The sequence below is a fragment of the Lipomyces doorenjongii genome (genome assembly GCF_038497915.1).
Source record: "Lipomyces doorenjongii strain NRRL Y-27504 unplaced genomic scaffold V1508scaffold_23, whole genome shotgun sequence".
In the NCBI taxonomy this organism is placed as follows: Eukaryota; Fungi; Ascomycota; class Lipomycetes; order Lipomycetales; family Lipomycetaceae; genus Lipomyces; species Lipomyces doorenjongii.
Window position 1 is genome coordinate 169074 of NW_027118090.1, and position 11198 is coordinate 180271.

An 11198-nucleotide genomic window follows, 5' to 3' on the forward strand; every position below is an offset into this window, starting at 1 on the left:
GATCAAGACACCTCGTAAGATTCCGTACTTTGACGGTATGGAACTACGTGATCTAGTTCTTGGCGACAGCTTTGGAGGTATGTGTGCAATATATGTTTAGTTGGAGTGACCAACACTATTGTGCAGTTGCCGTTACGGCTCGAGGAGACTTGTTGGCTTGGGGCGATGGCTATGATCCGGCCGCCAACATTCCCGAACTTATTCTTTCCAGCAAGAATATTCGCAGCGTTCAAATCAGCCAAGACAGAATTTACGCTCTGACCGATAAGGGGGATAAGATATACTCCCTTCCAGGCTCGAGAAAAGAAATGCAAGCTGTGCAGGAGAAGGAACAAAACAAGAAATGGTACTACTCGATATTTACGCCATATAGGAAGGCACCCGCGTTCACTACAATTAAGGTGCCGCTGGGTACCTTTGAAAGTATCAAGCAGATTGTGGCTGGAGACTATCATCTTGTTATATTGACGTCGAGTGGCAAAGTTTACACTTGCATCACTGGTAGTAAGCCGGTATATTCTACTGAAGGTCAACTGGGCGTTCCTATACTTCTAGGGGAAGGTGAGCCTGGCTCAATTGTTCCTGAGCATCTGCATGAAGTTGCAACCCTTCGTGGAGTGAAAATTGTTCAGGTTGCTGCTGGCGAATCCCACAGCGTTGTACGTGACGACCGCGGTCAGGTGTGGTCGTTCGGCTCGAATTCTCATGGTCAGCTAGGGCTGGATTATACTATCGACACCGCCTTTATTCCCATCCCGAGAATTATTCCACTGGAGAAACTGTACAACGTCCAGGGCAACGCTGATGTGTTCTGTGAGTACATTGCCGCTGGTGGTAATAATACGTTGTTTTCTATTCGGAATCGAAAGAGGAGTCTTGCAGATCTGTGGATTAGTGGGTCTGGATTGCATGGACAGCACGGTACTGGACGATACTTGCACATGCAGGGAGTTCCAATTCGCGTGAAGTCTTTAAGTGGTATTCAAGAATGTGAGTGTTTCAGTTTGCTAGAGTGAGGCCTATGATGCTAATGACGTAGATTGTGAGACGAGCAAGAATTACAAGGAGATTCCTATTCGATACATCAGTATCGGGAAACGCCATCTTGCCAGTGTTTTGGACAATGCTACGGGCGCAGATTCGAAGGTTCAGCGTGAGCTATTTATCTGGGGAGGTAATGACTGGTTTCAGCTGGGCAACGGCAAGCGAAGCAATTTGCCTAGGCCAGACCACATGAACCAGTTTTTGTCTACACCTCAGAAGACGCAAAAGAAGCAGCCAGTTCCACAGGGCGAGGAGAATCAGAAATTCGTGAATGAGTGGCAGCATTTGGGAGCCGGGAAGACGAAGAAGGGAAGGAAGGTTGAGCAGACGGTTGTATGTGGTAATTATGGATCGGTCGTGTACTGGAAGTGTTAGCAACCTCGTTACGGTGATTGTGGGCCTTGGTAGTGTATATAGGCGGCGGAATCAGATGTCTTGCTTGACGCTGCGCCACATTGGTCGTGAGCTGGATTTTGTGATCTGTGACTAAACGTGAGATCGGATGGCGGCAAGCTTGCAAAAAAGGTTCAGATCCTGACCCTAACTTTAGCATCGCTTAGGAGGCTCACCACTCGGGACTTCCCCATGTCCAATTCCATTGTCGCAGTATTTATTGAAAGAGTTATTAGGTACGATATACGATGTCAGTTCAAAATTGTATATAATTGTTAAGGTATAAAATTTATTATATCTTCCATTTAGGGATGGCGGCGGTCATGCAAGCTTCGGGAATGGCAGAAGCCATAACGGCGATTCCTAGGTGCTAGTGGCCTATGGCACCAGTATAGCGCGCCAAATCTCACCACGCAAGTAACCAAATTAAGTGGCAGTGGGTAAGGGTAACGAAATCAAAGTTGGCTTTCGGCTCCTGCCCCTTAACCCTTCACGGTGTTTCTACTTCACCGACCGTTCCCACTGTCATTATCCCCACCTCACACTTCCGGGCCACCAATATATCGCCAAAACTTCTGCTTGTTGCGGCTCCATGCAGTTCGGCGTGTTTGCGTCTGATCCTCCTGTGGCCGGCGTTCGGCTTCGCCCACATTTTGACGGCGTCGCTCCTCCTGGGCCGAACGGACATTTGTCTTTCCCTCATCAAAATGGCATTTTCCCTCATCATCTAGGGCGGCCTCATTTCTTCGATGAAAACCCGAGGATTCCACCGTGCGACTCCCTCAACAAGCATTTCACACATGTGCCTTTCGCCGTCGTCGTCCTTTCTTTGGGAATCTTCTTCTTGCTCCGTAGAGTGGAGCGTCGACGAGGCCGTCTTGCCACATGGTACGTCCTGCGCGGTTCTTTACCGATAGGCATCTACCTGTTTGATGCCGATGCAATTTCTTTCTAATTTTCAACAGGATTCTAGACCTTTTGCGGCAATCCATCGCAAGCGCTGTGTCCAGTTTTTTGTTCGTCTTTGTGTTGTTCATGTCGATGGATTCACGAGAGTACTCGGATCCGACAATGTGCCGTCTCCCCGTCGTTTCTCTTTTCTTTGACACTTTTATCGGTCTTCCCTTACTCTACTTCGCCCATAAATTCGTATATGCTGCTGCTCGCAGAATCAGTCTTGGACGAGCACGATATGTACTAAACGAAGAGATTGTCAAGGTTGGTCTCCAGAGTGGGAATTACGGCCACCCTGTTCGTATCAGCGTGTTCGTCAAGCAGACGCTTCTTCTTTGTATCGCATATATTTTCACCAAGTTTTTCGCGTCCTTCCTGTTGTATTCAGTTAAAAGCTTGGACGGATTGCTAGCAATGATTTTGCTGGGCTGGACGTGGCATATGGGGCAAGGCGCTGAAATTCTAATGGCGAAAGCCGTCTATCCCCTTATTTTTTGGACGATTCAGTACGTGGCTATCGATCGTATCATTCGATATTCCCCTCAAACGGCTCGAAAATGCCAAGGCGATCTTGAGGAGGCGGTCGATAGGTACGAGCAAGGCGATCAGGCCGGTGGTGAACTTGGGGGCCATGCTACCGTCGATGAGGACTCGACTAGCATTCCGCTTCAGGAGGTAGTAGAAATGAGACCTCATTATGAGACTGCTACAACGCGAGGCTCATCACCGGCGAGAAATGCTGATTCTCGATTGTCGTTATCGCCACAGGAACAACTGCAGCGGAATATATCGCGGCCGGCAAACGAATCTCAGGACCATTCGGCAACTCCTACTTCCCAGGCATCTTCACTCTCACCACGTCAATTTGCATTGCCATCAAGTACCACACATACCTCCATCTTGACTACTCTACTCGCCCCACCTCTACGTGTGTCCTCAGCGACGTGTCCAGAGCCTTCATGCGCCAACGGGCACTTAGGCACCGCCGAGGCTACCGCAGTCGCCCAGGCCCCTTCTCCACCATCATACATAACTCCGCCAATACCAGTTCACTATGATCCCTTAGACATGGAGCCAGGCGCCGAAGAGGAACTGCCGACCTACGCGGACAGTCAACGGCAGGCTCTTGAATCGCGCGAGCGGGATAGACAAAGAATAATGGATCTCAAACGACATTAAATGCTTTCTGAATAACATATCGGCTGATATAAAGGTTTGTGTTCTTCTTGATGCTTGTACTTATGTACGATCAAAAATGTCGTTATGAAGTATTAAAATGTCGTCTTTGGGTGACCAAGTCTTTGCGATATGATATATGCGGAGCAATTCTACCATTTGCGCCGTCTTAGTTTCCGTTATGATTGATTTCGTTTCCTCTATTACAGGTGATGGCGTTAGTGTCCTTTTTATCTGCGTGAATGTTATGTATTTGATTGGAATTTGAATTTAGTTATGATAATCGTTGTAGCGTTTGTTATTGAGGAGCGGGAATGGAACAGTCTGTAGCTAGATTCGCATCTCATTATACATCAGTCATTATCGCCTTAGGGTACATTTATGAACAGTTCTTTTATTCGTTTATAAAAGTAACCGAGACGGAATTCAGTTGCCACATCCCAAGTTCAGATTGACGAGGCTGGGTCTATTCTAGACACCTATCCTCTTTGCCGGCAATCTTTGTCATCTTGAATGTCTTGTCCTGCTTGACACACTTGATTCGTGACTCTGTAATGTAATTGGTAACGGTTCTTACTTCGCTACTTCCGTATATGGAATAATTTGCGGTCACCAATGTCACATACCCATATCAATTCGTAATCAACAAGTTGCCTTATATAGGATTGTGCTGCATAATCCCACAACTTGCAATACACAATCACGCAAAGTACACATCAAAATGCACCTGAAGTCATTAAACCATATCACTCTGATTCATCGTCATAATAATTTTCATTCACATCAGGTTCAATAACAATCGTCGGAACAGTCGCTGATGGTTGTCTCCGTACGAATCCGTTGCGCTGGCTGAGAAAGCGGGTCCTAGCAGATCTGGATCATGTTATTAGCAACCAAGTTCCACAAAGTCGAGAAGTCACAGATACAAAATAAATAGGAGCAGCGTACATCATACGGCAAAAGTTTTGTACCAGTTTGCGTTTGATTTGTGCGTCGACAGCTTTCAGTTGACTTCGTCGAAGGATATATTGATCCAGGCTGTATTCCAGTTATTAACATTCCAAGCATTTGGAAGACCAATGAACGAACGAAGAGGAAGCATACGTTACAGCGTCATTTTCCGCATTCTCAATCTTATAATACGGAATGATAGTTAACGGAGCAGAAAACGGGATACCATGGTCCGCAACTTCCTGCATCATTACTTCTTCGTACATCCGCGTATACCGTCGCCTTGCCTCCTTTACTTTGTCGGTGTCAATACTTCTGAGAACCACCGGTATAGCATCAATATCATTATCGCCAACCAAACGTCCATGATTATGTCTCCGTGCTGAAATTTTACATCGTTCAAGAATCTCTGGATATGTATATGGCGACTCATAAATTTGAATATTTAGCGGATGCGGCAAAGACTAAACCTATTAGCATTCTCGTCTCTCAATGTCCGACGAATTAAAGCTACCCGCAGTAATTTGCCAACTTTGTTTTTGGGGATATATCCAGTCCCGTTCTCGTCAATCCGATCCCACGCATCCTTATATGCTCTAATCGTGCCTCGGGATACAAATTGTCCAAATTGCGCGCTACCGTTTGATTCGGATATATAGCACTCCTGGTACACATAGCTGAAGCTCTCATATATCAAGGAAATGAACATGTTCGCAAAGATGTACATGCTGACAATATTCCTATTCAGTGTCAGTAAGAGTGACTGCGGCACATCAGTATCACAATTCGTACCAGGAGACAAAGAGCACATAGGCGTATGGCACGCTTCCGCAATCTGAACTAAAGAAATCGGAGCTGTCTATGCAATATGGCGACTGAATAGTATAGTCAATCATCACGCTATTCCATCCTTCGCTGGAAGCAGTCAGTATGACGGGAGCCAAAATTGAACAGACAAATGCTCACCCGCAACTCATTCGAAAGAGAAGCAACATGGCTTTGGGAATTGTCCGAAAGTTAACATTACTCGAGCCGTTGGGGCCAAGCCTTGTCAGACCAAATATCTGGTTGAATGCAATGGCATACACCAAGAACAAAACAAACCAGGTAAACAGTAAGCTTAAAATGGCAGGTAAGCTCGCAGACGTGGAGACAAATAACCGACTCAGCCGGTCACTTTTAGGAATAAGCATCAACGTAACCTGGAAGCGGTCAATAATTCGTCCGATTATAACTCGCCACAAGACCTACAGCGACAAATAGTAACCGCTTGACTGTTCCGACTGTGCCTGATTTCGCATCGTCCGGGACCTTGATTGTTACTAAACTTAGCGTAAAGGTAGCAAGAACGATTGCAAACCAAAATATATCCCATGCATTTCTTTTGTAGTGAAGGCGATACGAAGACCACGGCAGTCCGACCAACCTGCAAATGACGTACAGTACCAACAAAGCAGATGTAACCAAGTAGAGTAAATCTACATCACATCAGTCAATCAACTTACCCCGTAGTCAGTTTCATACGTACCTCTTACTCTGTCCAAACTAACAAGGGATGGATAGTATTCCGAGCACAATACGACAACCTGGATCAATAAAATTACTGAAACGTATCTATTCCAAGATCCGCCTCGCGCCACAGTGCGATTGTAGCAATACCTGCGGAACCGATTCTTAGGTCTCTGACCTGTTCGCGACGGCCGCACTTGCTCGAGAATCTTTTGAATCTCGAGGAACGCACGTTGTTTGCTCGTCAGGTATCCGACACCTGTTTTCATCGCATAGTTTTGCATGATAACAGTGATGAACAAGGTCTATCCATATTAGCATCTATAAAGTGAGAACCGCACTATACACGAACATACTGCGATGAATGCGATGGAGATAAAATTGAACAGGTACACGAATATGCCGTTGTAGACAGAGTTATTAGTTTGCTGATTAAGCCCCACGCCGACAACGTCTTCAGCACTCTGCAGCACATTATTCCAGCCTTCCAGCGAGATGATCTGGAACAGGATCGATATGGATTGCGAGAATTGGTCGAAACTGTATCCTGGGTTATTGTACGACCGAGGTAGCCAAAAGTTCCAGTTGTATACAGAGTTAAGAAATTCACCAGTACACGTTGAAAGCTCATTGACATTGCTGTCAGTGCAAGAGTCAAATTTCCCCATAAAGATATTGAGGCCCCAGAGTGAGAAGGGAAGTAACAGAGTCAGTGAAACTATTGCAGCCTATAAAGTTTAGAGTTGTGAGATTTGATCATAATATTGGCAGTGTACATACGCCAACAATCTTTCCAAGCCCAACGATTATAATGCTGTGGAATGTCTCCTTTGCAGTATCATTGACGTGGAGTAGTCTCAGGGCTCGAAAAGCTTTAAAAGCTCGCAGAAAACGTGCATTTATTCCCTGTCAATCGTCACTAATAAGTCATGATATTGAGGCCACTTTATTATTCCTTACTCTGTTTAGGAATGTCGTAATGATCTCAATCCATAATGTCACGAGCACAAAGAAGTCGATTCCATTCCAGGTTGACCATAGATATGCGTTTGGCGTATATATAAACCCGTCAGCAATGATTTTTATTGCCGCCTCACTAAGCAACAGTCAGTAACAACTTGGGGATATTGCGAACATGAGTTTTGGCTTACAGTGTGAAGATAGCCGCAAAGCTAATATCAGTATATGTCATCCAACTCCAAGCACATGAACCGTTGTCAGCCGAATCACAGCCATGACGTTGGTAATAATACTTCTGGAAAAAGGGGGTAGTGACGCACGCAATAATCACCAATCCAATAACGCAGATCATAATAATCGCGGAAAATATCCGTGACAGTCCGAAGTTCCTGTTGGCACCATTGTACCTAGTTCCATGAGTTGGTCCCACGATAGTCTGGCAAAATCGCCGAAGTCTGCTTTCAGGGCTCAAACAAAATAGAACGCGATTAAAATTCGGATGATCTTGGACATATTTTTCGCGGACTTTCTTGTGCGCGGTTTTGATCAGTAGAACCTTCTTGACAAACTTATTCACGTCCTTCATTTCGTCGAATCTAAACCTAGGCTGAAAGTAAAATGGATTGCTATGTCTCTCGACGGTAAATTTCTCCTTCCAATAATCAAAGGAAAAAATTGTTCTTTTCGAGACAATGGATCCTTCTTCGACAATGGGCATAATGACTGACTCCGGAAGAAGAAAATCCGCAACCACTTCCCCGGAACCTAACATTTCGCGCGCAGCATATTGCATGGGAATAGTTGACGATTTTCGTCGTCTTCTATCTCCGGCCATTGACTCGAACATAGAAGTAGGTCTAATCAAACATCAGCACGTTACAGTACGCCCAACAACAACCAAGGCGTACCCGTCGCCAAGTTCAGTTGGCTTGTAGTTATCGGAATAGGCGACAATCTGGCGGAGTCTCTTTTCCTCTTCCGAAATATCAAAATTCTCCTGAATCGCCGCAATAAAGAGGTTGACAACGACACTGTTTGCAAATAAAAACCATCCACAAATAAAAATGGCCCCGACCCACGCCAGGCTTGTGCCAGATAATGATCCCGTGATGGTGTATAACACATTGGCCCATCCCTCTGTTGTCATTATTTGATAAATACCCGCAAATGAATTGGCCATGTTGTAGAATGAGATGGTCACCGACTGGCCTTGATACTCTTCTGGTATATTTCCTCGAAGTAACTCTGACGCTACCAGAGAGCAGATATAGAGCATGAGTAACAAGAAAACAACCAAATCCGCTAAATTGCGTACTTTTCCCATAACTATCAGCTATATGCATTCGTTAGCGGTCTTCTAATCATACCTGCGGATATTAGCTCACCCAATTGTGTCTTGTGAATTTAGTGGCTACTACCACCCGATATATACGAGCCACTTGAAATAACGACAGCCATGGATAGGCTATCCTAGAATCTTTGATCGGAGGAATGAGAATCACACAGGTGATGATAACTAATAGCAAATCGATGTAGTTCTTGGTGTTCTGCGGAAGTAGGAAAAATCCTCGCCAATATGGAAACGATGCAGCGAAACGGAACAAAATTTCCATGAGGAGCACTGTCGAAGTAATCACTTGAGAGAAATCTATAACGATAGTTATTAGCATAACTGAGAAACATTTGCAAGCCAATGACAGCATACAAATAATATTAGATCGTCGCTCGGACATCGTGCTAGACTTGCAGCATTCGATAATGAAATCTATGAATATCAGAAGCACGAACACTGGCTCGATATTTGTGTATATCTGCTTTAGTTTTGTATCTGGATCTCTGTAGACAATCTTTTCCGGTTTTTGGCCTTTGCTGTGAGTAGTTAGTACCTCAATAAGACGGCATAATTGACTTATTAAAAAAACATACGGCGACCCTCTTCTTTCCTTCATTTCTCGTGTCACAGCAAAGGACGTGGAGATAACAGCAATAAACTAATTGACTTAGCTATAGTCAAACAAACATGTGCATTAGACACTTACCAAGTTGAACATCCACCATGCTAGGATAACGACGCTACCCACCATCAGCAAGTTTCCAAAGTATTCATTAATTCCGGTCATACCCAGCGACGAAGACTAAAACATAATTAGTTGTAATATCGTTAATAACACTACTCCAGACATACATAGTGCAGCAATAAGATGGTCAGAGTCGGCCGTATAATTCCTAGATGCTTGATCAACCTGTGCTCCAGCAGCAGCAGCCTGCAAAACTCACATCAGATCCGAAAATCCGTTCATTCCCATGACAACGAATACCATCTCAAGCGACTGGAGTATATTATCAAAGCTGACAGTATTGTTATATACATTCTCGTCAAGTTCCACGCACATTGAATATGCCGGACATATAAACCCTTTCGCTGCACCTGTGCCAGGTTCGCCATTAGCTCTCACCCATGGCAGATGTGTTTTATTCACCGGGTCGAGATAGCCGCCGCAAAATTGCAGATCGTTGGTATAATTTGCTTCCTGCTGGTAAGGATCGACCCACACGCATTGACGACGAAACGATCCGCTAAATGCTTGAATGCCGATTAACGCAAATAAAATCCTAATCCATTAGCGTAATTATGAAGACGGTAAACAGCCAAACGTACCAAAACACAGAGATGAAAGTCATAATATTCGCCAACGCTGGTACGGCAGTTTTAATGCTATCTAGCACCGTGGACGTTCCATTTGTGAGCTTCAACCATTTCAAAATGCGCAACGCGCTCAACGCGCGAAACACATTGACGGCAGTGCTCTTGTTATCCGACGAGCTCGTCGCAAGGATCAGATAAATCCAATAAAATACTACACAAGAGAAATCAAGTCGGTTCCAGCTCGATCGAAGATACGCAAGCCTAGCTGTCCTAATAGGTCCCGACTCGTTGAGCATCAGCTCCTTGTCAGCCCTGACTGTCTTGAAAATACTGCTCGCTTTGGTTATGCTATAACCAGAAGTGGGCTGCGGTGTCGGGAACCGGTCACCATCGATCATGATCAAGTCTCTCTTGTCGTCGCGCGATAAATGTAACATTTTGAGCACCTCAAAGATGAATTGCTGTGTATCAGTAGCTGGATTGAGAATCAGTCCGGATACTATTATCCTAATAATGACTTCCATAGTGTAGCAACAGAATACTATCAATAGCGCATAGTCTGGCCAACGATATCCCCAGCTTGAGTTATCAGAGTCTAGTGCACGAACTGCTCGATAGGTGAGAATCAGAGTCTGAATGAGAATCAAGACGAATGCAAATATATCAAATGCCCTATACTTTGTTACTACACGTAGTCATGAAATAATAGGACATGGCTCGTCTCACTGGTAGGAGAGAATCTGATAGAGAAGTACCCGGTAATGATTATTTCCAGACAAGAATGCTAAGGACTTCCCCCCTAGTGGCGGAAGGCTCTCGGCTATAGGGACAGCGAGGAAAGTATTTTCTACCTCAGGATCCAGTGTTAGGGACGGATGCAACGATTCTACGGGAGAGTATGCGTAATTTTCATCCGTAGCGAGCGATATTGTGTCCATATCGGCAGACGGCCTACCCTCTCGACTTGGTCGTCTGTCGTTAGAAACAACTCGACGCACTATTGAAGATAAGCTCCGCGCCATTGATCTTGCGTCGTCTGCACTCAATTGAGAAGGCGACGACGGTGAATCTGAGCTATAGACAGTTCCGGTCTCAATGGCTGTCAGATCATCACCGAGATGCCCGACGTTGATATTGATACTCAAACTATCCCGATTGCGTCCTTGTGCTCCTGTGCTGCCAGAGCGTACCGACCGTATATGCGGCATCAAACTCAACGTGTCCTCGTCTCCATCCGCGATGGCTGAGGCGGCGTACGGTTTCTGCCGACTGACGCTGCCAGGCTGTTCCGATACCTGTCTAATTGGTAGCCACGATCCCATTCCAGAGCTTCCAAGTACATCACTGAGACCATCGCGCACCATGCGCATCTGGTCGACAGCTGACTCCTGCGCCGAAAATCGGATCTCATCGATGGACGCGTCCTTCGATCTCATATCCTCTCCCAAAAACGACGGCCGTGCACCACCAATCGTATGCCATCGCATCGGAATGGACTCTCTTCTATCAAGAGGCGTGTGCAAAGCCGGACCGATGGTCCGCTGATTGGTCGTGAGACTTCGCC

At 45.4% G+C, this 11198-nt stretch overlaps 3 protein-coding genes across 3 annotated transcripts; 2 read left to right on the forward strand and 1 right to left on the reverse strand.

The window, feature by feature from the left end:
• Positions 1–37: 37 nt before the first annotated feature.
• On the forward strand, positions 38–1419 carry V1508DRAFT_354437 (regulator of chromosome condensation 1/beta-lactamase-inhibitor protein II; the record flags this gene model as incomplete). The annotated part of the gene is made up of 3 exons (XM_066936914.1): positions 38–77; positions 127–990; positions 1040–1419. The coding sequence occupies 3 exons, from the start codon at positions 38–40 to the stop codon at positions 1417–1419; spliced, it is 1284 nt and encodes a 427-aa protein (XP_066795955.1).
• Positions 1420–1724: 305 nt separating this feature from the next.
• V1508DRAFT_121010 (uncharacterized protein) lies at positions 1725–3942 on the forward strand. Its single transcript, XM_066935923.1, has 2 exons — positions 1725–2325; positions 2403–3942. Exons 1-2 carry the CDS (start codon positions 2030–2032, stop codon positions 3568–3570), a joined length of 1464 nt encoding a protein of 487 aa, XP_066795956.1. The 5' UTR covers positions 1725–2029; the 3' UTR covers positions 3571–3942.
• Positions 3943–4619: 677 nt separating this feature from the next.
• On the reverse strand, positions 4620–10572 carry V1508DRAFT_447361 (Ion transport protein-domain-containing protein; the record flags this gene model as incomplete). Its single annotated transcript, XM_066942448.1, has 19 exons — positions 4620–4982; positions 5033–5258; positions 5311–5433; positions 5485–5720; positions 5770–5996; positions 6047–6332; positions 6384–6755; positions 6808–6933; positions 6988–7123; positions 7179–7825; positions 7880–8320; positions 8373–8635; positions 8693–8856; positions 8914–8978; positions 9027–9060; positions 9157–9213; positions 9265–9600; positions 9647–10306; positions 10361–10572. The coding sequence occupies 19 exons, from the start codon at positions 10570–10572 to the stop codon at positions 4620–4622; spliced, it is 4974 nt and encodes a 1657-aa protein (XP_066795957.1).
• Between the last annotated feature and the right edge of the window lie 626 nt (positions 10573–11198).